The sequence below is a fragment of the Megalops cyprinoides genome, chromosome 9, assembly GCF_013368585.1.
Source record: "Megalops cyprinoides isolate fMegCyp1 chromosome 9, fMegCyp1.pri, whole genome shotgun sequence".
In the NCBI taxonomy this organism is placed as follows: Eukaryota; Metazoa; Chordata; class Actinopteri; order Elopiformes; family Megalopidae; genus Megalops; species Megalops cyprinoides.
Genome location: NC_050591.1, coordinates 3,680,446 through 3,703,566, shown reverse-complemented (window position 1 = coordinate 3,703,566; position 23,121 = coordinate 3,680,446). Strand labels below are relative to the sequence as shown.

General features: G+C 41.2%; 1 protein-coding gene across 1 annotated transcript; it reads right to left on the bottom strand.

Annotated features, from left to right (window-relative positions):
• Positions 1–11,068: 11,068 nt before the first annotated feature.
• LOC118783518 (T-box transcription factor TBX2b-like) lies at positions 11,069–21,984 on the bottom strand. The gene is made up of 7 exons (XM_036537433.1): positions 21,093–21,984; positions 19,645–19,912; positions 17,507–17,653; positions 15,735–15,811; positions 15,323–15,492; positions 13,544–14,148; positions 11,069–12,672 (listed from the first exon to the last, which is right to left on the bottom strand). The coding sequence occupies exons 1-7, from the start codon at positions 21,482–21,484 to the stop codon at positions 12,235–12,237; spliced, it is 2,097 nt and encodes a 698-aa protein (XP_036393326.1). The 5' UTR covers positions 21,485–21,984; the 3' UTR covers positions 11,069–12,234.
• Positions 21,985–23,121: the final 1,137 nt, after the last annotated feature.

Below are 23,121 nucleotides of genomic sequence, written 5' to 3'. Positions count from 1 at the left end.
GTGAAATAGCCTAAACATTAACGCTATCAAGAGCTCTCTAGCTAGCTAGCTCCAAGTAAACAAATAGACCAGAATTAACCGAGCAGTAGCCTATTATTTTGAATCGGAAATACGTCACAAAGCCTAGTGCATGTAGCCCATTGGCAAAAACTAATACTGGCATCGTTTATTGCTTAGCTGATATAATCTTGTACGAGATGTGATTATTATGCCCCTTTCAGACATGCACTGAAAGCCGGAACTTATCTAGCCATTACCCGGAGGAGGTGTATGTGAGAATGCAAATGTCCGAATCAGTCAGACTGGACATGAGACGGACTTCACTCTGCCAGCTCCCTAGTACAAAGTCCGTGTAATGTCGTATTGAGTCCATATGTGAACAGAACAGGTCATGTTCCGGAGAATCCACCGCGAGCGAGTGGGCATATCGATGACGTTTCTATCTTTCTATCATGCAACTGGCGCGGTCCTGATTCTCCGGACATTGTCCGAAGTTCATATGTAAAAACGGCTTTAGACATACCTGCATTTGGTACAAAGATAATTTTTCCCCGTTACAATTACCATTACAAGACTGTTTAGATTGACTTACAAATAGTTGAGCTAAACTTGTCAGTTAGGTAACTTGCACGGTTAGACACATGTCTAATTTATTTATTTTATTTAACCTTTATTTCACCAGGTTTGTCCCATTGAGATTAAAATCTCTTTTACAAGAGAGACCTGGCCAAGAAAAGCAGCACACCAAGATTCAGACAAAACAAAAATTACATAAGCATTAAAAATACACAAAAAGACAAAGGACAAGTAGAAAGCGCAAAGTGCTACAAGTGCAAAAGCAATCAATTTTCAGCTAAAAACATTTGCAATTCCCAATAGACTCTGTTTCCCAACTCTTAACAATAGCTTTTAATTCACGGAGCGTGACCAAGTCCTGAAGTTTTAACTCCTTTTGCAGGCTATTCCAGGCAGAGGGTGCAGAATACATGAAAGCCTTCTTGCCAAACTCGGTGCGAACTTTAGGAACAGCCAAAAGCAAAAAAGCTTGAGACCTTAACCTATAAGTGCCTTTACATTTTTGTGACACATAATTACATAAATAAGAAGGAAGTTTTCCTAAAATGGCCTTATAGATAAAAACATGCCAGTGACTAAGTCTTAGACAGAGCACGCCAATTGACTTTGGAATATAATGTACAATGATGAGTGAGGACCCTACAATTAGTAATGAACCTCAACCTCAACCTCATGATAAACTGTATCCAACATATGAAGACATTGACTTGAGGCATTCATATAAAACAAATCACCATAATCAAGAACAGGCATAAAAGTTGCAGCAACCAATCTCTGCCTGGCAACAAAAGAAAAACAAGATTTGTTCCTAAAATAAAACCCAAGTTTTAACTTAAGCTTATCAACCAGGTGTTGAATATGAGGCTTAAAAGAATCAGCATCAATTAAAATTCCCAAGTAAACTAATGTTTGCCAGCGCGTGTTAGACTACGGTTATCACTTCATGATCTCCTGTAGTTTGACTTAGCTGCTGATTTCCACTCCGAAACACACAAATCCTTATCATCACGTTTGCCCTTTTCGTCTTGTCCTGTCTCACGATAACCTTCTCTGACTGATTCATTACTTCATTTTCTGTTCTGTTTGTTTAGATATTCTAGTTTATGCCGTTTCGTCAGTGTTTGTCTGCATTGTGTCAATAAACTTGTTTTATTAATTACATCGTCGTCTTGTCTGAATTTTGTATTGACAAACTGGGCTCTAATAGGTGTAACGGGTGGTCTCTTTCTGCGTTGTGTATTGATGTTAACGGGAGTTCTCACTGCTCGCTGCTAACCCCTTACAGCCAGCGTCGTTACCAGTTGAGCTAAAGGCAAATTGTCGTTAGCCCGTCGGCAACGCTGCTTAACCAGGTCTCGGGGAGTGACGTAGCCGCTGCAACCTCTCGGCTACGTGCTACCCGCTGCCAATGGCATTAAGCAGGGCGCACACTAGCCAATCACTTCAGCTCTGCTACATAGGCTTAAAAGACCTCATTTTATTAATTATTATGTTCGTTGAGGAATGTTAACTATCCTCGCCAAATAGCCGGTGCCTTTGTGGGGATAGGCAAGTCCCCTACAAGAGAGATCCTGAGACTGGTCACACGGGGCCTGTGAAGAATACACTGGAACTTTTAGATAATGGAGACTTCAAAAAATTTAAAAATATTTTTTATTAATTTGATCATAAGCCATCACCAACTGCTTCCTTATATGGTGGCATTGCCTTTGTTTTTCACGTCACATGAAGAATTATAGCAGAAAGAGTTGTATGAAGCTAAGACCTATCTCCAATGTCTTTTATATACTCAAATGATCTGATGTGACCCAATCGTTTTGTTATAGTAAACTTGATTTAGAGCAGGGGTCAGGAACCTATGGCTCGTGAGCCAGATATGGCTCTTTCGTTGACTGCATATGGCTTGCTGACAAATTTGAGCTGAGAGTTTTTTAACACAATAAATAAGCAGCTAAAAATAATACTACTGTGTCAATTCAACGTAAAACTTATGACAGTAATTACATTTCTAAATTATAAAGTAATCTGCCCTACTTCAACCTCAGTCGGCACCAAAACCAGGAGTTTTGGTAAAACTCATTTCATTGGACAATGTGGCCTGAGACGCGTTGTTGTCAGGTCAACTTCAAACATTATTACAGATCTCCCTCCTTTTCGTCAGTTAATCTAGCTAGCTATTTTACTCGTACCGTTAGAGCTCATAAAAACATGTCCAAAAGAAAAAAAGATCAGGACTACTGTTCATTCCAGGCCGAGTGGACAGAGGAGTTTGCCTTTGTGGAGAGAGCTGGGTTTGCGGTATGTTTAATATGCAATGATAGAATTGCATCGATGAAATGGTCAAATGTAAAGCCGCACTTTGATATGCACCATGCTGCTTTTGCATCAAAATATCCCAGCCGGGGAGAGTAGGAAAAAAGCATGCGAAGAACTCCAGTGGAAAGTACAGGCCAGTCAGCAGCAACTCTGTGCATGGGCCAAGCAAGGTGATGGGAACTCAGCCAGCTTTGCTGGTGCTTTGGAAATCGTGAAGAATGGGAAGCCATTCACATATGGCGAGTATGCCAAAACATTCATGCTTGATGTGGCCAAAGAACCGTTGGATGTCTTCCCAAATAAAGACAAGATAATCAAAAGAATAAAAGACATGCCACTGTCAGCAAGAACCGTTCACGATCATACCATCATGATGGCAATTCAAGTGGAGAAAACACAAATAAAGTACATACAGGTACATATTTTTCTCTCACCTTAAATGAGTCTATTGACGTTAGCCATTTATCTCAGGTCAGTATAATTGTGAGGTATGCTGCAGGTGACACACTGCGTGAGGAAAGTCTTGCTGGTTTGCCAATGAAAGGATCAACAAGAGGGGAAGATTTGCTCAAGTCTTTCATGGATTTCACCAAAGAAAAGAATTTACCAATGGATAAATATATTTGTGTGTGTACTGATGGTGCTCCCTGTATGTTGGGGAAAAACTAAGGATTTGTGACACTTTTAAGTGAACATGAGAAATGACCCATCCTAAATTTTCATTGCATCCTGCATCAGGAGGTGCTCTGTGCTCAAACATGTGGCGAGAAACTTGGTGAGGTGATGTCACTGGTTATTCGTGTGGTCAACCTTAACCTCAGCCTTTAAATGATCACCAGTTTAAAGCACTGTGAGACGAAGTTGGGAGTAATTATCCCGGCCTGCTTTTGCACAGCAATGTGCATTGGTTGTCAAGGGGGAAAGTGCTCAGCCGTTTTGCAGCCTGCCTGAGCGAAATCAGGACTTTTCTCAAAATTAAAGTTGTTGAGTATCCCAGGCTAACTAACATTGAGTAGCTCCTGCATTTTCACTGTCTCGTGGACATCACTGGGCATATCAGCTCAATGTGAAAATGCAAGGCATCGGAAATAGTCTTGTCCCTTCAACAGGCAGTGTTTGCATTTGAAAGCAAGCTGGAACTCTTAGTCAGGGACACTGAAACCGGTCTCCTGCACTTTGAAAGACTGCAAGAATTTGGAGATGCATGCTTAGCAAGTGACCCCACTCAACATTTTGATCTCCAGCAGCTAGCTGGCTTCATGTCTGATCTCCTGATGTCCTTCAAATCACGTTTTGGAGAATTTTGTGACCGTACTGCTCTTTTCAAATTCATCACCCATCCACATGAGTGTGCAGTGGACGAAGCCAACCTGACGTGCATCCCCGGGGTGTCCATTGGAGATTTTGAGGTGTAAGTTGCTGACCTGAAGGTGTCCAACATGTTCATCTCATTGAATAGGACGTTGGAAAGATTTGTGTGTCAGCGAGCAGAGCTGGCGAGTGAACACAAGTGGACAGAAATGAAAAAACTTCAACCCGAAGACGGGCTGTTTCTCAAAACCTGGAATGAGCTCCCTGTCACATACCACACAATACAGCGCGTCAGTATTGCTGTACTGACAATGTTTGGCTCCATGTATGCATGCGAGTTTTTCTCACATTTGAAGAACATAAAGACCAACCTATGCTCACGTTTAACTGATGGAAGCCTTAATGCCTGCATGAAGCTTAACCTCACCACGTATAAACCAGACTACAAGGCCATCAGCAAAACCATGCAGCACCAGAAGTTGCAGTAATGGTAAGAAATGTTCAATTTATTATTAGCTAGCCTATTATGTGACAACATTAATACTTAATAATAATCCAATTATACCCTGATATAACATACACTATATGGACAAAAGTATTTTGCCACACCTGTTTTTCAGGTTTTGGGCTAGGCCCCTTATCTCCAGTGAAGGGCAATCTTAATGCTTCAGCATACCAAGACATATATGCTTCCAACTTTGTGGCAACAGTTTGGGGAAGGCCCTTTTCTATTCCAACATGACTATGCCCCAGTGCACAAAGCAAGGACTATAAAGACATGGTTTGATGAGTTCGGTGTGGAAGAACTTGACTGGCCCACACAGAGCCCTGACCTCAACCCCATGGAGCACCTTTGGGATGAACTGGAACAGAGATTGCGAGCCAGGCCTTCTCGTCCAACATCAGTGCCTGACCTCATAAATGCTCTACAGAATGAATGGGCACAAATTCCCACAGAAACACTCCAAAATCTTGTGGAAAGCCTTCCAAGAAGAGTGGAAACTGTTACAGCTGCAAAAGGGGGACCAACTCCATATTAAAGTATATGTATTTGAATACATTGAATGTCATTACAATGTAATGGTCAGGCATCCGAATACTTTTGTCCATATAGTGTAATAGTAGAAATGTAGGCCTAACATTAAAAACAGACACATCAAATTGTATTAACTATTATATGGCTCTCAAAGAAAAAAGTCTAAAACTATTTAGCTATAGTTATATAGCTATTCCAGCTAAAAATGGAAGTTTTAGAGTCTGATTTAGAGTCTGAGGCACACACAATATACTACCACATTAAATGCAGTGAAATAAAAACGGAATTGTGTGCAGACTCATTGTTTAAACTGGCACGCTTTCTAAACAAGCAGAACAGTCCGAATTAAGCCCACTAAAATTAGCAGCATACCGGTCTGTTTTTAACCTCCTCTGTTTCAATCTTACAAGCCTCCATTGATAGCAATTTTGTGGGTATTATTCAATAATTTCCCCCATCACTAAAAGGACTATTGAGTTTTATTTGGCTGAGTGTGTCAAACCTTACACCTGATGAGGGTTATTTTTGTTACGTTTAAAAATATCAGTTTGAAAAATTCTCTAATGTCTCAAAGTTTAAAAATATTTTTGTGCACTAAAATTTCATTTTGAGCTCTTACAATCTATGCTGTCAAGTCCTTGTTAAATCGAAACCATTTGTACGGGTGCTTCTCAGTACTCCGTAGCTCCCTGAATACCTTCATTGTTACTTCGTTTTGCAGTTAATCATGAACGTAACTTCTGCATTCATTCATGAACATGCTCGCCAAGCAATTAATGAAGACAAAACACCATTTCATTTACATTTACATTTATTAATTTGGCAGACTCTTCAGACTCTTGTCTCTTGTCATTCTGCATGTACCCCTAATTTTGCAACTTGTTCTTGAGGCAAATATCAATAGACATTAAAAGCGTCGCCTATAAACACAAAAATAGCAAAAACAGTAGCTCGTTAAGATCGTTTATGTTCATTCAGCAATATTTTTATTAACCTATTTTTTCAAAAGGGAGTTATTGTGACATCTTGCGGTGAGACGTGGTACTTCAACACAATTTCGTTATTTCAATATCAAGGAAATTATCGTGATAAATATAATAAAAGCAACTACAGTAGTAAAAATACTAGGAGCATATTGTCACCATATTTAAAATTGACACACATAGAAGTGTTGTATTCCGTAGGACGAGTTTGCCCCTCAGTCGGAGACTGGAGGCAGAATGTAGATCGTTTAGCTGTGGTAAATTCGTCCTGTCGAGTTTTAACACGCAGATAATGATAAACCTCATTTCAGATGAAAACACGGACGTGATGGAATCACTGTCTCTCTTACTGTTCCGCGCTCTTGGCAGGAGAGCAACACGGCAATTCCTTGGATCTTTGTCCAGGAGGGGGCGATAACGCTCCGGTTTGGGATGGATCGTGAACTCCGCAGCGCTCCCCTCGCAGAGGACAGAACCCGACAACCTGTGAACACCCGTCATGCCCGCTCGGGGGGTCGGGGACAAGACGATAGACTGAAAAACATCGGGTTTTTTTTTCCAACTTGGCTGCCGCCCATTGTGTTACAGAGTTTGACATTCTTCTGGGGGTGTAAACAAACGCTTATCTACTTACTCTGTGTAGTAGCCTACTGTGAGAAGAAATGCTGGAATGCCATACTGTATTACTACACCTTACTGTATTAATTTTCACAGCTGGCCGTACGACATTCTTAATTCGGTAAAGGTTTGTATATTTTAGTTATGTCTGTTTTATCTGAATTATGAGCTATGTTTTTATTAAACTCTTTAGGTTTAAGATAGAGACTACACCCACCATACTATTGTAGTCTGCAGGATGCGCAAACATACAGTATAGTGAGGTTTTGTGGAAGGAGTGCGCTCACGAGCACACAGGTAGTGCCTCACGGAAGCTCGCGCTGATGTAGAGTTCCCCTTGCGTGCACACGGCTCTGGAATCAGCTGCAGTTCTATTCTTGGCTCAAGTCTGCTCTCTTGGTTATCTCTGTCAGGAGATCTGTCTCCAGTCAAGTACTGGATTGTCTATATTCTCACCCAACTCATGTTTTCTGAGGGTTGTCGTCATCGGTTGGGAGAGGTGGGGGTGGGGGTAGACTCGCCCCGGCAGCCAAGATATCTGCGTGCTCGAGCTACTTCGCTCTCTCTGAGCGATCCCTACTGTGCAACAGCTCGCTCTCATGACTGAAAGAGTTTTATTGTGTTCTGTGATCTATTATGTATGTGACACACATGTATGTCGGATAAAACCAGAAGAATCAAAGTACCTTTTTGTTAGCTTGTTGTGGCAGCTAAATGTACTCGTAGTGGTATGCGCCTTGTAACCTAATAGAATTTTGTTGTTTTTTGCCCTGCTGTTTAAAAGTGCTTCACTGCTTTGTGTCATTTATGACGCTATAACAGTTGTCCGGCATCCGATATATTTTATTTCCAGAGGATTTCACCTCACCAACGTTAAGTACGACGGGGTGATTTCGGCATTTAAAGAGTAACTGTTCGGTGAAGCAATTCGGCCTCCTTTTTCGTGTACTTTTATCTGGACCACTCAATGTTGCAATTCCTTAAAAGAGTGACACTTCCCAAACACATTTTCTTACAAAATCATGTTCTCAAGACGATTATTTTGTAGATGCTATCAGATTGTTATGTGTGATTGTTTTCCATATTTTGTGCGAATGACAGTCTTTTGTGTTTTCAACAACATAAAAAGTTATAGCCCTCAATCCGCGAGCTCCTTCAATAAAATGGTAACTTGACTTGGTTCTTTCTTTTTTCTACCAATTACCGATCATTAGTTGCTATTTGCGAAGCCGCCGTTGGAACCTATTGATCAGCCAGTGACTGATTGTTTCAGACAGTTTTTTTTCTCCCCGAGGCCGCGAGCTCGACCAGTTCGCTCTGTTAATTGGAGATAACAGAGGGCAACAATGGCCCCTTAATAAAATGAGAGTTTTCTGATTATCGCGGGAGAAAGAAAAGAAAAGAAACTAGAAGGGGGCTCTCTAATTAGGAGCTGCAGCTCTCGGGATCCCCCTCGGTCTTTGTAAGCGGGTGCGGAGAGGCAGCGTGGCCGGCAGGCAGGCGACAGGCGCCGAATCCTGGACAAAGGGCTGTCTGCTGCCTCAGTGGCTAGGCGTCCAAGCACCCATCCTCCCAAACTTCCCTGCCGTGCCGCTTAACCCTTTCACTATGATACGGGGCCATTTCTCTCCGCAGTGGCTATCTCCCTCACAGTCACTCTCTCGCTTATAATGTGGAAATGGAACTTTCAGCCGTCGCTGGAAAGAAATGAACCATTGGACTTGAGAAGCGTATTAAAGTTTTTGTTTTAACCTTTATCCTGTCTATAAGACGTTTCCAATGAAATGCAAACATCTCGCAAATATACCGCGGCTAACGATACCTTTATAAATACGCAAATAGACCTTAGCGTTTTTAAATGAAAGAATCCCACATATCGTAATCGACACCTTTGTCCTAAAAGACAGAGGTTTTAAGACATTACAAAATAATAATAATAAATTCTAATGCGCGCCTGGTGTGTGGCGACATGAGGTAGACGAAACTTTTTGCACACCTGTGCAAATTCTCAACCAATCAATGGTTGAGAATTTGCACAGGTGTGCAAAAAGTTTCGCACTTAGTTGAGCAAGTTCTTGCTACAGTCGGGGAATGGTTTGATTTTTGCTTTTAGTGGGAGGAGGCGAGACGTCTTGAATTATTTTTTCCGTGTTTCTCAAGTGGTTAAGCCGTTAGTACCATAGAAAGTGCAAAGGAAATATGTTATTGAAATGGTTTGAAAAGGGGGCGGCAGAACTTCCGTTAGAAAGACAAGGCCTCTATAAATACCCTGAAATTACTATTCTATGTCTATATATAACCACAGAGAGACAATGCAAGACTACAGCAAATAGGAAACCCAGATACAAACATTAATCACTTAGTTTCAAAATAGCATCTCCGGGCCCCGGTGCATACAAGCGATAGGCGAGGTGCACGAAGCGGAAGGCCAAAGGTTTTAACGGTCTTAAGTTCATATCAAATTATAAGTGTTAATACTACTACAACAACTAACCTAGGCCTACTACTAGTATTACTAATAACAATATCACGTGAGGAATTATTCCGAATGTGCCCAGATTTTAGATTAGTTTATTTAAATTTGGATGTTAGTCTACTCTCTTGAACATGACCACAAGTAAGACATTTCTAATAAACGGATCATTATATGTCTATCAAGGAGATGAACAGCAAATCAGATGCCAGATCGTAAGTCTCACACATATAAAACCTGAATGTTGTTTAGAATGTGTGCATGCATAGACCTAACTGTTCAACAAGTGCACGCGTCGTGAGAGTCCTTACAGGGAAACCCGAGTCTTTGGCATTAGAAGCAGTGCTGCTTCTACTTGTACTGTCCCGACATAATGTAATTCCAGGGTTAATCGCGTTATTTTTCATTGCTTTTATATCTGCGTGAGTTCCATGCCGCTTATTGTAACAACTGAATACCTAGTCTAAGTAAAGAAAAAAGTACGGGTTCATTCTACAAATTAATAAAAATCTGGCGGCTGGAAATGTACAGTGACAGTTGACAGTGACAGTTTAAGGTTGTGCGCCCTATGACAGCACTCACTCCCCTTGTGTTTCCCAACAGTGTTTCTCCTAATGGCGCGACATTTCAAGGATGGCACTAATGATTCAGTGTATGTGAGGGTACTTGCCTAACCCTGCTGAGTGAGTCTGGATAAGAGCGTCTTCCAAATGAATTAATGTAAATGTTAAAATGTTCTTCAAAGTAAAGAGCCGTCGGAGAGCACGTGGCGAATTTTTATTAGAAAATCATTTTGTTTTTACCATAAGAGGAAGAAGAACCGCTACTCAGTAATCATTATTATTATTATTTTTAATGAAACCAACATCATGAGCATCCAACAGGAAATCATTACCATTTAGCCTATATGTTGTATTACATTATATTGAACACTGGGACTCGACTCATCAACTAATCAGATAATATTTTTTCAGGTGAATTTGGAAACTTTGCCAGATGTAATTATTATGGTGTTGTCAATATGCTACAAAACATGGTAGGCCTATAGATATACCTGTTTGGGGTTGAAAAGCTCTGTAGCTACCTTCGTATTTCTGAAGTACCTTTTAGCCGTAATAGTAATTTGCAGTGAGGTATTTCATATAGCACGTTTACAGTACAAATGTGGGTCGTGAGTACTGGGTCAACAAAATGCAGGACATAAGTTTCATACAGAATGTTTTTACGGGAACTTGCTCGCTTTAAAACCGCATTCCATATACTGGCACCATGGAGACGACAAGGCTACTGACTGCAGAGGGCGCTGTGCGCTAATGTGCAGTAGAGAAAAGAACTGGAATTTCTGAATCTATAAACTGCTTTTGGATTTGGTTTTTGAATTGGTGAAGTAAGAATTTTTGTAAAGGGACCTTTTCCGTAAAGATATCATTTTTGCACAAAAGAAAATTAAGAAATTCAGTGGTGTCCTTAAAACCGCATCAACCAGCAATTCTATTTCATTTCGTTAACCTCATTTGACATAATACGACACGGCAATCATCTTGGCACTTCTTACCATTGCACACATAAATGACGTAAATTAAAATTCAACAAACCTCTTCAAATGATTCAATTAATTGATTCATTCAATTAAAAACAAAAACAAAACAAAACAAAAAAAAACAGCATCAGAACACCCCCGATGTCAGGCTGAAGCACCATAACGTGTAACAACGACAGTAAAGTAAATAATGCAAAACAACAGTTTAGCACTTTTTTTATTGAAATTGTGAAAGAATTTAACAAAACATTTCAATTTACCCGAATAACCAGCATAAATGATACGCTTTAAGTTTTAAATAGGCCTGTATAAAGCGCCCATGAAGAGGAATGTAAACATCTCTTCTGTGCTGGAGTGAAATCAAACCTGAGGTTTTCTCTCGTCACGTGACCCGCTGGACAATCATGGTCACTTCGGAGCCTTAATAGTGATTAGTATTGTCGGCGATTGCTAGAATGCAACAATGGCACGCACGCGTCCTTCACGTGTCACGAGCGGGATACACAGCAACGCATCACAGGTACAGAAACATTATGTTTCAAACCAACAAGCGCTACATAATTTTCATTTACAATATATGTTTATGTAAAGTGAAAAAATGCAACAAGTTAAACTCTTAATATTATATACACAGCAATGTACACCTTTAAATAAATTAAAACCAATTTGCATATTTTGGGATCCTTTTAGCTTATTTACAAAATTACTTTTCTTTTAATTACATAAATAGTTCTGATATAATTATCCGATTGTCCACAAACTGTTAAAGAAATCAGTTTTATAACGGAACATTTTATCGCAAATCCCTTTTGAAATACATGTGTTTTTGGATAGAGCTCATAATCTGTTTGATCTACCCTCCTTCGAGAAACACCATCGTATTTCTGTTGTTCCGAGAGGGTAAATGAGCAACCACATTCCTGATCGTACTGCTTCATTTTAAACAAGCTTCATGCTTACCGCGGCGAGTAACTTTTTAATACGGGTGACCCTTTCACCAGTTTCTGCTGCGGCTCTGAAGGTCTTACTGGCCCCATGAGTGGTAATACTTTCGTCCCCAATTCGCTTTTCAGTAAGACAGCTGTTTGTCGGCGTCTCAAAAATCTTTACATCAATTTTCCTTCCTACTGAAGCCACCATAACATGGACACCATGACGGACCCAATATGTCATTTTGAAAATTGTGGCAGTTCTTTTGTCCGGATGAAAGCGTACCCCTAAATTATAATTTAAGATGGGGCCTGTGTCTCCTGTCGGTCATTTGGTCCAACCGAACACAAATTATACACTCTACAGCGTGATATAGCCTACAAGATTATTTCCTCAGAGTGTTGGAATGCCTCGAGCCAGGCGGTAGATTGGATTTGAGAACTTGTCTCGATCACTTAGGGGAGTCTCTACTCGGGGAAGATTCTCTCTCTCTCTGAAGCCCGCTGACCAGTCTCTGTATATTGTGGAGTTCGTTGATGGAGTCCTTCAAAGATGTTTTGGGGGAACCGGTTCTGTGACTGGCCCCATGTTTGTGGTTGTGGTGTTCAGGCGCAGGACTATTCTCCCTGCTGCCGGGCTTCGATGATTCGTTGCTCGCGGTCAGGCTGCTTGGCAGTCCGGTGGTGAGCAGGTTTGTGCTTTGAGGGATAGACACGGGGAGTTGGTAGGGGCTGAATCGTAGGCGGGACCGGGAGCTGCTCAGAAAGGGATTCCTGGAGAGTGAGGTGGGCGCGCTGTTGGATGGTAGAGCCGAGGCCGCAGCGGCTGCTGCTGCCATATACGTGTACGGGTATGGGAAGAGTCCCCCAAAAGCAGGCATTGGAATACCCTGTAATGATACAAGTTTAGAATTAATGATATGGTTCTTATTAACGTGTTTAAATATATTTAATAATAGCCATATGATAAGTTAAATGTTAATGATAGTTTTGGAGGGGACAGTAAAACGTCACTTGGAGTTTATCTAGAATATACTTAGAGAGAGATATGTGCGGACAATATTTGCACAGACAAAGGGACGGAGAGGACTGCTGATCTTTGCAGATCCCACCTGTCACGCGCATCGAACCAGTCGCCAGACAGGTTTATCGAATCCAAACGGTCGATATTTAACTCGACCGATTGTGAAGAGATTTTTCTTATTTTGTTTGTTGCTCATGTTATGTTGAGCTGTTTTGTTATTTAAATATTTAATCGTGTGTTGTTGAATGTCTAAACTAAATTCCACATACATTAAATGCAACAATAGCGTGGACAACGTTTGGCATACATACATACACACACATTATATATGTATCAAAACAGCAAACCTTAAAATACAGTTTTCTGAAGTTGAACACAAAAAGTTCTCACAGCGTTGGAGACGAATTTACTAGATAGCTGAAAATGACAGCTCCTCGGCTTCCTTCAGAGGCGTAAACTTGCTAAATGACGCTGGCAGACACCGGAAGGTCAAACAAATAACTGAACGAGATATAGCCTCATTTATCATAGCCGTTCGGAGAAAATTTACTCGGAAATAAATCCTACCCACAAAGGTGGGGGATATGCACTTGCAGCCAGATTGAAATTCATAATTTTATTTGTGTATGGTGTTTTTACTATGTTTCATCTTTGTGATTACGTATTCAAAAATGTAAACAATTGAAAAAGTTAGTCATGCAAACAAAATAAATAGATATGGATATGGAAAGATTTACCTGAGAGGCAAGCATGTGCTGTGATAGGTGGAAGGGGAAGGGGCTCGGTGTGCTGCCCGTGCCCTGCGCGGACAGGCTGCCGTTCTCCAAGCCACTAGCTCCAGATACCGATGCCAGTAAATGCCCCATTCCCATAGCAGAGAATGCTCCGGGAGTCATTGCGAACTGTCCCGGGTGGATAAACAGAGGCTGTCCGGTGTTTAAAGGGTTAAAAAACTGCTGATTGTGCAAACCAGAAAGGGCCAAACTCTGCAGGTGTCCCGCGCTGAGGTGTGAAGGACTCTCTGTCTGCACCATTAGTGGGGAGAAGCCTTCCTTGCCCCCGCTAAGACTTCCGCTGTCCGTGTCCTTCTTGCCAGACTCTGTCTCTTTTCTGTGTCTGTTTTCCGACTTATCCTTTTCTAGGTTTCTGATGCTGAATATCGAATCGTTCTGTTTCCGCGATTCCGGATACTCCCCTCTCTCCTCCGTGCTCGACCTGTCCTTCACAACATCCTCACATCTAGGACTTAGAGAAGATGGAGGCTCGGGGGCCAGGCTGCTCGCTGGTGCAAAACCCTCGTGCTGGTCTAGTTCCTGATCGCTGTCGTTGCAACTTTTGTCGTCTGGAAAAGGACAAAATGGAAAATTTTAGGCCATGTTTTTGGAAGACTGTTTCACTGGCCCATGAAATGGCTCATTGCCGTGCATTTAAATGCGTAAAGGGAATGCAAACATCACAGAGGATCAAGAATACTATGGTTAGCACATGAAAACAGAGTACCAGTGGTTAAAACATTCTAAATCACACCCACAAGCCCTGTGTAAGTGATTATACAACCGTGATTTAGTGTTAACATGCTTTGCCTAACCATTTCCTTCCGATATGACAGCTCTGAGGCCAAGTCAGAAGAATTAATATTTTGTATTTTTATTTGCTTTTCTAACATGCAGCTACACACTGAAATTAATCAAATGCTTGTAAAACACTTACGAAATCTCTTACCAATGTTCACAATTACATTTAACTGAAAGCTGAACAGTATGATAATTCACGTTACATTGGGCAAGTTTCTGCGATGTATTTGAACGTAAAACAGTAGTTAAACACTTTTAAACACTGACTGTTGTAACACACGTCACTGTAAAAATAGGTAATACTACGACGACGACGAAGTAGGCCTACGATATTAAAACATAAAATGAAAATATTTAGAAATAATGCAAGTATGGCCAGGGGTTTCAAATCGGCTGGATGTGGGTCAGTGGCAGCGCGTTATTGAAATGCAAACGCGACTCTGTCCTGATGTCATATTAATTTCCTCTCGTCATATCTTGCACGGATTATGGTACAGATAATGTGTGTTTATGTCCCGTTGATGTATTTGTTTTCGCGCATACTTATTTATAGAATGCTGTTCCACCATTGTGTTACTTTCTACACAGCCCACTGTCCAAGAACATGGACACATACAATTCGTTTACACACATTATTGATCATTCTCGATTTTCTGCCCGGGAAGAACATATTATTGAGAGGCCTGTATATATTCATGACAACCTACCTGCAGGCCTCAGTCTAGCATATAGTAGGGGTTATCCGGGCAACTGTATAATGCACATTTTGGGTTAACTGATTATTCTAATCTGTGTATGCAAATACGATTCAAGACAGAATATGTGTCATTTTACAGTACTGGATCGGACTCATGTGAAGTCCATATTTACTGTTTCTCTCATACAGAAACTGAAGAAATTCCATATTTAATATAACACAAGTGAATATGGAAGAAGTCATACCTCGACTGAATCGGGTGAATCTCGGCGGGCTGGAAACAGGTCCGAGTGGTGAGCGTGATGCGTCCCTTCCAACCGTGGGTTCGCTAGAGGAGGCATCCGACTCGCCGCCGTCCCGGTCGATTTTGCAGTGATCTTCATACAGACGCAGTGAGGGAAGGGTTAACTGCTTTCTGAAAAGACAACTCGGATTAACACATAACGTTTCGTTCAAAGCATCTGTGTACATATCTGTCAAATTAAAATATAGGCAGAATATTCGCAATCTATAAGCATTTGATTCTGAAACTTGTGAAAAAACGTCTGTGGCATCCTTGTTGCATCATTGTGGACTTTTGTCTAAATTGATAGAGGAAAAAAAAAACCTCAACAGCCGGACACTTATTGAAAACAGTTCATATAATCAGAACAGTACCTCTTTTCCCGTCTCCCATTCCCGGTATCTCTGAACCCTTTGGCAAAAGGGTTATTATCAATTTTCAGCTGCGTGATCTAAAGAGTGGGAGCAAAAATATTGATATTAATATGTGACACAAGGCAGGAATTTTGTATGTATAAAGCGCATTACGCTTATTTCTGCATGATATCGCATCATGGTTCTATTTATTTGTGAAACAGTAGCGCTTACTTTTGTGTGCGTGTGTATATATATATATATATATATATATATATATTGGATTGGACACGTAAACTTGTCATCATGTTAGTTATCTCTGAGTGAGTACATTGACTATGTCCCTTGGAGGACATGGACTGGAGGACGAAGCTACTCTGCCAGCACGTATTGCATCCCGAAACCACGCGAGGGGATCATCACGTGCTCTTCATAATCTGTGCTAGGCCTACTCTTTCACCTACACTACACCCTGTTTAACACGCGCCGTGGTTCTATAAAGCGATGCAACGATGTAGCTTGCATTATTGATAGGGTCTTAATGATAGGAAGTTATTTTCACGACCCCCAAGAGGAATTTCCGCGACTAAATATTGCTGCGTTGGTTATACCGTTATACTTTTCCGAGAGGAAGGGAGAGAGCAAGGGAGAAACAACGCTGACACTGGCCTATTAATTATTAATTGTGACTCCTGAATCTTCGCCATATTTAATGCATTTTTAGATGACCCAATTGCTGTCTTTGTGATACTCTACAGTTCAAACTATTCGTACAAAACGCACAGCCATGTGATATCATCAGACTGTATATATTTTATGAATGAAGTCTTATTGCTACATGTTTGAAGAGTATATATATACCTTTGTTCTTGTGAATGGAACAGTTCATGAATTTAGGAATTGACTAGCGTCGAGCGGGTCTCTCACTTCGCTTCCAGGAGCTGTCACACTTTGATCGCGCTTAGCAGTCCATGGCTCGCGGACATACTAGCGAACCTAAGTGCTTTCTAATCGATTGTGACTCTTTGCCATAAACTTTACGATACCAACAAGCCCACCAGGCCCCTCGGACACGGACGCCAATTAGTATCAGCTGGGAGGGGCAGGGGTGCACGGTACAGAATTAACAAGAAAAGGCAACAAAAAATCTCTGGGATTTAGGGACATACTTGCAACAAAAGAAAATCTATTACTTTATAAAATTCCCTTATTACACGTAGGCCTTTTAATGATAACCTTCTCATTAAATCCGTGCAACGTATTAGCTGTTCATAAGCAGACCTCTGTAGGCTACAGGGCTGTAATATTGAGAACCAGATCAAAACCACACACATTAAGATCGAACTCCAATCTCCCGCAGTTCGAAGTTTCACTTAATCCTAACTGGCTAAAGGGTCGACTTTTTCCCGTGAAATATGTTCGACTCAAATAGTCAAGAAAAAAGATTTCTCATTCATTGTTATGTACAAGACTATGTTTTCAGTGGGGGAAAACCTCCAGTATAAGCGTCTATCTAGCGTCTAGCGTCTAAAAGATATCAACAAACATGTCTGTTCAATTAACAGACCTTTCAGTGCCAAAACACATTTGGATGCCGTTACAAATTAAGACAGTGGGGTAAACAGCGAGGCTCTGTGGCGCAATCAAAACAATGAAATTCTCTCATCAAAATTCGTGTACGGAAGGAAGCAAACATTCATTGTACTAGAATTGCCGACACGAGACAGATGACAGACAGCGAGATTTAGCATAGCATTATTACAGCATCTGATATGCCGACGCCCATTACATACCTTGTCATTTTGATATGCAGTGACGGCGATGAAGTCGGTCTCCGGGAACACGTACGTCCTGAACGTGCTGTACGGGAGTTTCAGTATGTCGTTGGCTCTTACGATGTGAAACCTGGGCTGGTATTTATGCATAGAATTCAGAATAGTCTAGAAACGAGCAGAGAAAACCAATTACATAATACATACGAATTATTATCATTACAATTAATATCACGATTTTTTTTCAATGTCGCTGATGAGAATTGTCAGACATGGCAATATAAAATTTTATGCAGGTGTTTTATATAAAACGTCATTTATCAGATTGTTTCATCTATCAGATTGTACAAGATATTGATTTAAGAAAGTATTTCATTATAATTTACGAAGGTTTATTAGAACTCTAGTTGTCATATGAAAGCTTAGTTACATACAAATATTTGTTTGTACCAGTTTATGTGGCACATTCAGGGGCGTTTCTAGCTATTGAAAAGATCAGGGGCAAGTCAGGTTTGCCTGAGGCTTGTCTTCTGTTTTTTTGAAGGGAGATCAGCATCGGTAGGCTGGGGGGGGGGGGGGGGGGGGGGGGGGGGTTATATCTACCTTAATAATAAGTAAATATTATCACACCTTCGGACGCTTCAAGTCAAGTTCCGCTCTGTTACACAGTCTGTCTGTTGTTTTGCTATATACACACCTCCTTTTTCAGGGCGAAAATATTTGGGGCTAGACTTAAAATATTCGGGGCTATAGCCCCGAATGATCGGACCTAACGACGCCACTGGGCACATTGAACTTGCCATATATGCAAATATAATATCTGTTTCTCCTGTCTGCCATTTTCCACTAAAATGATAACTCTATGATAGACTAAAAATACACAATCAGAGTTATTCATGCATCTAATGCCAAGTAACCTATCCGATTACAGCGACTTGTCATTCTTTAGCACGGAATCGCATTTAATCTCATGCCTTTAGGAAAACTAATACGGTGCCTCGTTTTTGGCAAAATGGTGACACCTAGGACATCAAATAAAAGGGGCCTGCCGAGGGGCACACACTGGTCCATCCCTGGAACGTGGATATTTTTAAAGATCCTGTGCAACAGATTGCAAATGGTTGTGCCTGCCATGTAAATTGTCAATTTGTTTACTGTCAGTTTGTTTGTGCATCGCTTTAATGGAATTTACTGCCGGTCAAGGCAGATCGTAGGCCAGCCTTATGTTAATGTTGCGTTCTTTCCTTGCCATCTTTCCCTTGTAAGTCCGAACTGCACCTGAGCACTACAGTAAACCACTCCTGGGCCGCAAGTAAAGCCAGTCAGTGTCTCCCCCTTGCCTCCCAAACCACACGCCGTAGCGAAGAGAGTCAACCACCTCAAAGGGAGCCAAATCGACATTGCGAATGTGCCCAGTCTGTTGTACCCTATCCGGACTCGAGTCGCTTTATTAAATCCCAAATGCTGTGTCTCTTCCGGGGATTTATTATTTCACGAGTGAAGACAATACTGGTACTATCAGCCCTTTGCAGCGGCTGTCTGGAAAAACTCCAAAGCCTACTTGAAAATGGATCAAGTTACATGACCTGATATGTCAGGAAACTATATTCTAAATATTATAACTAATCAGAAAATGTAAACGGATCATTTCCATATATTTGAACAAATATTTACATATTTGCCAGAAGTACACATGACCCGCGTTCGCAAATATATATCCATATACAATCAGATGTTTAGTAATTATGTACTTTGGTCCAACAGAAACAACATTGGCTTGCCATCAATGAAGTAGGCTAATTCGTTATTTCCCTGGTTGCAACTATATATGTGAATTAGTCGAGTTTGCAGAACTCTGCTCCTACTGTCTTTGTAAACAGAAATGTGTTAAGTACTGTGGTTATGCCACCAACTTTACCAAATAATTACAGTATCGCACAGCTGTCTCTTTATTATTATATGAGACGATGGAATAAAATGGCGTTATTCTTAAGCCCTGTTTTCAAAAGAGATATTTAGATGGCAGAAGTTAATCAAATAAAGTGCAAAAACACTGTACAGCTACAGGCCATATAGCTTAGACAATACAATAAAAATGGGGCTAAACAGGAATTTCCCCGTTACACCGCAAATAAAATATTAAAATATAATGTACTTACAAATCCATGCTTGTCCGATATATTGTTGGTTAATTTGAGTTTGTGAAAAGCAACAGGCTTCGCCATCCACTGTTCTCCCGTGGCTGGGCTGTCGGGGTGGATGTACATCCGTTTAGGCATCTCCGGGTCGGCCTTTCCCGCAACCATCCAACGGGAGTTATGGAATTTATAACGGCAGTCGTCAGCGGCAACTATATCCAACAGAAGGATGTACTTGGCTTTTTTATCAAGACCGTTTATTCGAACTTTGAAGGGAGGGAACATTCTCCTGAAAGGGAGACAAACAATAGAGTCATGAGCCTGATATAGACACGTATATATCCTGACACACATAGATTGTAAATATGACTGAAAACACTGCTAAAATTTCTGTTTGTTTTTGTTAAATAGAATGCAAGTAACGCTCGTTCTACCGCGGCAAGAGTATGTGTATGCTGTCCTCTCCTGTGTTCGAACAAAATACGCCAGATTTTGATAACTACAAAGATGAGCAATATCATACGCGTACGTTCTGTATATGCTGTGGTTTAAATTGTGTTCCCAACAAGCGATTTACTTGTTTATTTTCTTTCATGGGTTGTTTCAAGGAAATGATAATTATCCGAGAACATTATATGGGAAATATATATGACAAATATCGCGAATGCAAACATACTCGTTAGTGTTAAAAGTCCATCAAGCTTCGATCATCAGCAAACAATCTTTGAAGATTATTTATGACATTGCCCTATCACTTAAATCACAGTCTTCTTTTTAAAGTGACAGTCTGTTTACAAAAACCAGAAGCTCGCCTGTCATGACAGAATGCACGGTTTGATCCATATACTGCTTTAGCTTTACAGACTAAATTCCTCGAATTTTTCCCCCTTTGCGTAGTCGGTGTTTGCGAAACCAAAAATATGAAGACATAAACGGTATATGTTGTGTATCAGAGGAGTAATATCAACAAAGCAAGTTTCTACTAAAAAGAGTCGAAGCCGGGGAATATTTACGGCAGAAGAATATCGATTACATTTCTCTCTGTCACAACTGAAAGATAATTATGTTGTCGGTGCCAACTCGTATAAACTACGTTTCTCTAATCGCTTAGACGATTGCAGAGAATATGTCGCTGTCGTCGGTATTTCGGTATTAATGAACTTCTTGTAGTGATTGCAGTTTTGAGATGTAGTTAAATACAATTCCTCCTTTTTTGAGTAGCCTATACGAAATCTGCCAAGGAACTATTTGGATTTCAGTAATATTTATGTTTTAATGGTAACCTTTGTTAGTCCACTCCATGTCGTTATTTTTCAGCAGAAGCAATATCGTCGTATAGAAAACCTAAAATGTAATCCATGTCCACTTAAGGAAAGACATAAATGTGCTATAGTGACAGTGAAGGCTACCTTCTGAAAATGAAAGCATCGAAGCGAGACTATCGTGGGCGAATGCATATGTTTCCTTACCTCCCAGATTTGGTTATAACCATCTCGGTTCCAAATTTATGGAACTGGTCCCACAAATCCTTGGCTTCCAGCGTGACTTTCGGGTCGTCTTCAACCTCTTCCTCCGGCTCCAGGCTCTTTAGAGTGCGAAGATGTGCCTGATGATGACGACTCAAAGCCGGATGGAGTCCTGCTTCCGCGGCTCCAGCCAGTGTATGGTCTGGGATTGGCTTGGTGAGAGCTCCGGGCGGCAGCGTCAGCGCGGGGAAGAACGAAGGCTGAGCGGCCGCGAGGAAGGCTGACATGGGGAACTCGGCCGGCCGATGAGCGTGGAATGGGTGATAAGCCATAGCAGCCCCTGCGAAAGCTGGATCTCTCATCGGTGCATCCAAAATGCGAGGTGAAATTATCATGTGTTAAGTTTTCCCCCAGCGAAGGCAGTGTGTCTCCAGTACGTCTCCAGCTGAATGAAGTATTGCCTTGCAGTTACAAGTACAGAAACAGCACCGACTACGGTGCCAAGAATGACAAGCGCTGGGTATACGAAGTGAAAAAAAACGTAAGCGAAAAGAGCTGCTTCCTAAATACCACGTTATTGTTTCATAGAAGCCCCGTAACAATAATACCAGTCATGTAGCAGCCCTCTGGAGGGAGATTCAGAGTTTCCTTTTTCCAAAAGTCACGTTCAGAAAAATAAGATTGCCCTTAAGATGTGGGTGCGCTGGCGAGAGCAGTCATCGTCCGCGGACACGGAGTTGAAACTGATTTGTTCTTGCCTCGTTCACTGCGGAGCTGTGACTCTCACATGTCTTTCCTGCTCCGGTCCGTACACTAATGAACCAAGCCCCTTTGATTGCGGATTTTACGCTTTCTGGACCAATTGTGGGTCCCTATAGGCGTGGTTTTGACAGCTCCGGCCAAGAGCGAGGAGAGGGGGTGGACAAAAAGGTGTCGGAAGCATTAACAGTAAGAAAACATGTCAACAGAATAAAATATTAACCAATGACAGAAAAGATCGAGAAATCCCACCCCCAGCTCCAAGCCAAACAGCGAGTCAGCCTTCTGTCCTCGGCCGGTGGAGAGAGTACCTCTGTCGGTTTGCGCTTGATAATTTTGTTGAGGTGTTCTTGTACCTTGTCCGGGGAAACTAATGCAAAACCTGAAACGGAATTTCAATAAACTGTGTTAATATTTTTATTTTCATTGCTATTAGAATGTTTGACACCCCTGTTTCCTTCGTGGTTGTGCATTTTGATAAAATAACTTGGCCTACAGCACGCTAGATAAATATTTACAAAATATTACATGATGGCGTATTTACTTAACATGGTATTTCCAATATCGTGTTGAAAAAGATCACCAGACAAATAGCTGATTTGATGTTGCTTGGAAACTAACTTTGCGTCCAAATCAAACATTACAGTTTGCTGAAAAGTACTAACTTGTATTTATTTATTTAATTTTGGAATAATATTTACTGATGACTGAATTTAAACGCGACATATGCCATACATTCCAGCGCACGTAAGGGGAGGGAATGAGTGAGGAGTCATATTGATACTGAAATGATTTAACATTTTCTTCTGAAAGTGATTTTTCAGTGATACGCTTCACTCTTCCGACCGACTTCACGGGAAAGGACAGCCGCGCGTAAACCGGACATGGCCACTTTAAGCACAGCCCCGGGCCATTCGAAAAGCGCAGTCCCAGATGCGGCTCTCGAGCGCAGAGAAAAGAAAACAGCTGAGAGAGCGCGAGGACTGAGAGGAGGCGATGAGACGCGGTGAGTGCTCTTACAGCTCACACAGCAACTGTTTATTTCACTTTGGGGTCAAAGAACCCGATGGGAGATTTTGAAAGAACCGGCTCGCTCGTAAAGGCAAAACGCACAATTAATTTCCAAATAACTGGTTGGCTGCTAATTTTATGTCCCTCGTGCTCTAGGAGGTGAAATTTATACAGTGATTTGCTCAGATCAGAGCATAATGAAATATATCTTCCGTTAAGTATGCATGATGCATCCACAATGCTAACTAGCTAAAATGTGAAT

Coding starts and splice junctions, on each gene's coding strand:
- LOC118783518 (XM_036537433.1), bottom strand. CDS start 21,484: ATGATAATTTCACCTCGCATTTTGGATGCACCGATGAGAGATCCAGCT. Junction 19,913..21,092: donor GTTATAACCAAATCTGGGAG/GTAAGGAAACAT, acceptor TCTCCCTTTCAG/GAGAATGTTCCCTCCCTTCA. Junction 15,493..15,734: donor AATGGGAGACGGGAAAAGAG/GTACTGTTCTGA, acceptor TTGTCTTTTCAG/AAAGCAGTTAACCCTTCCCT.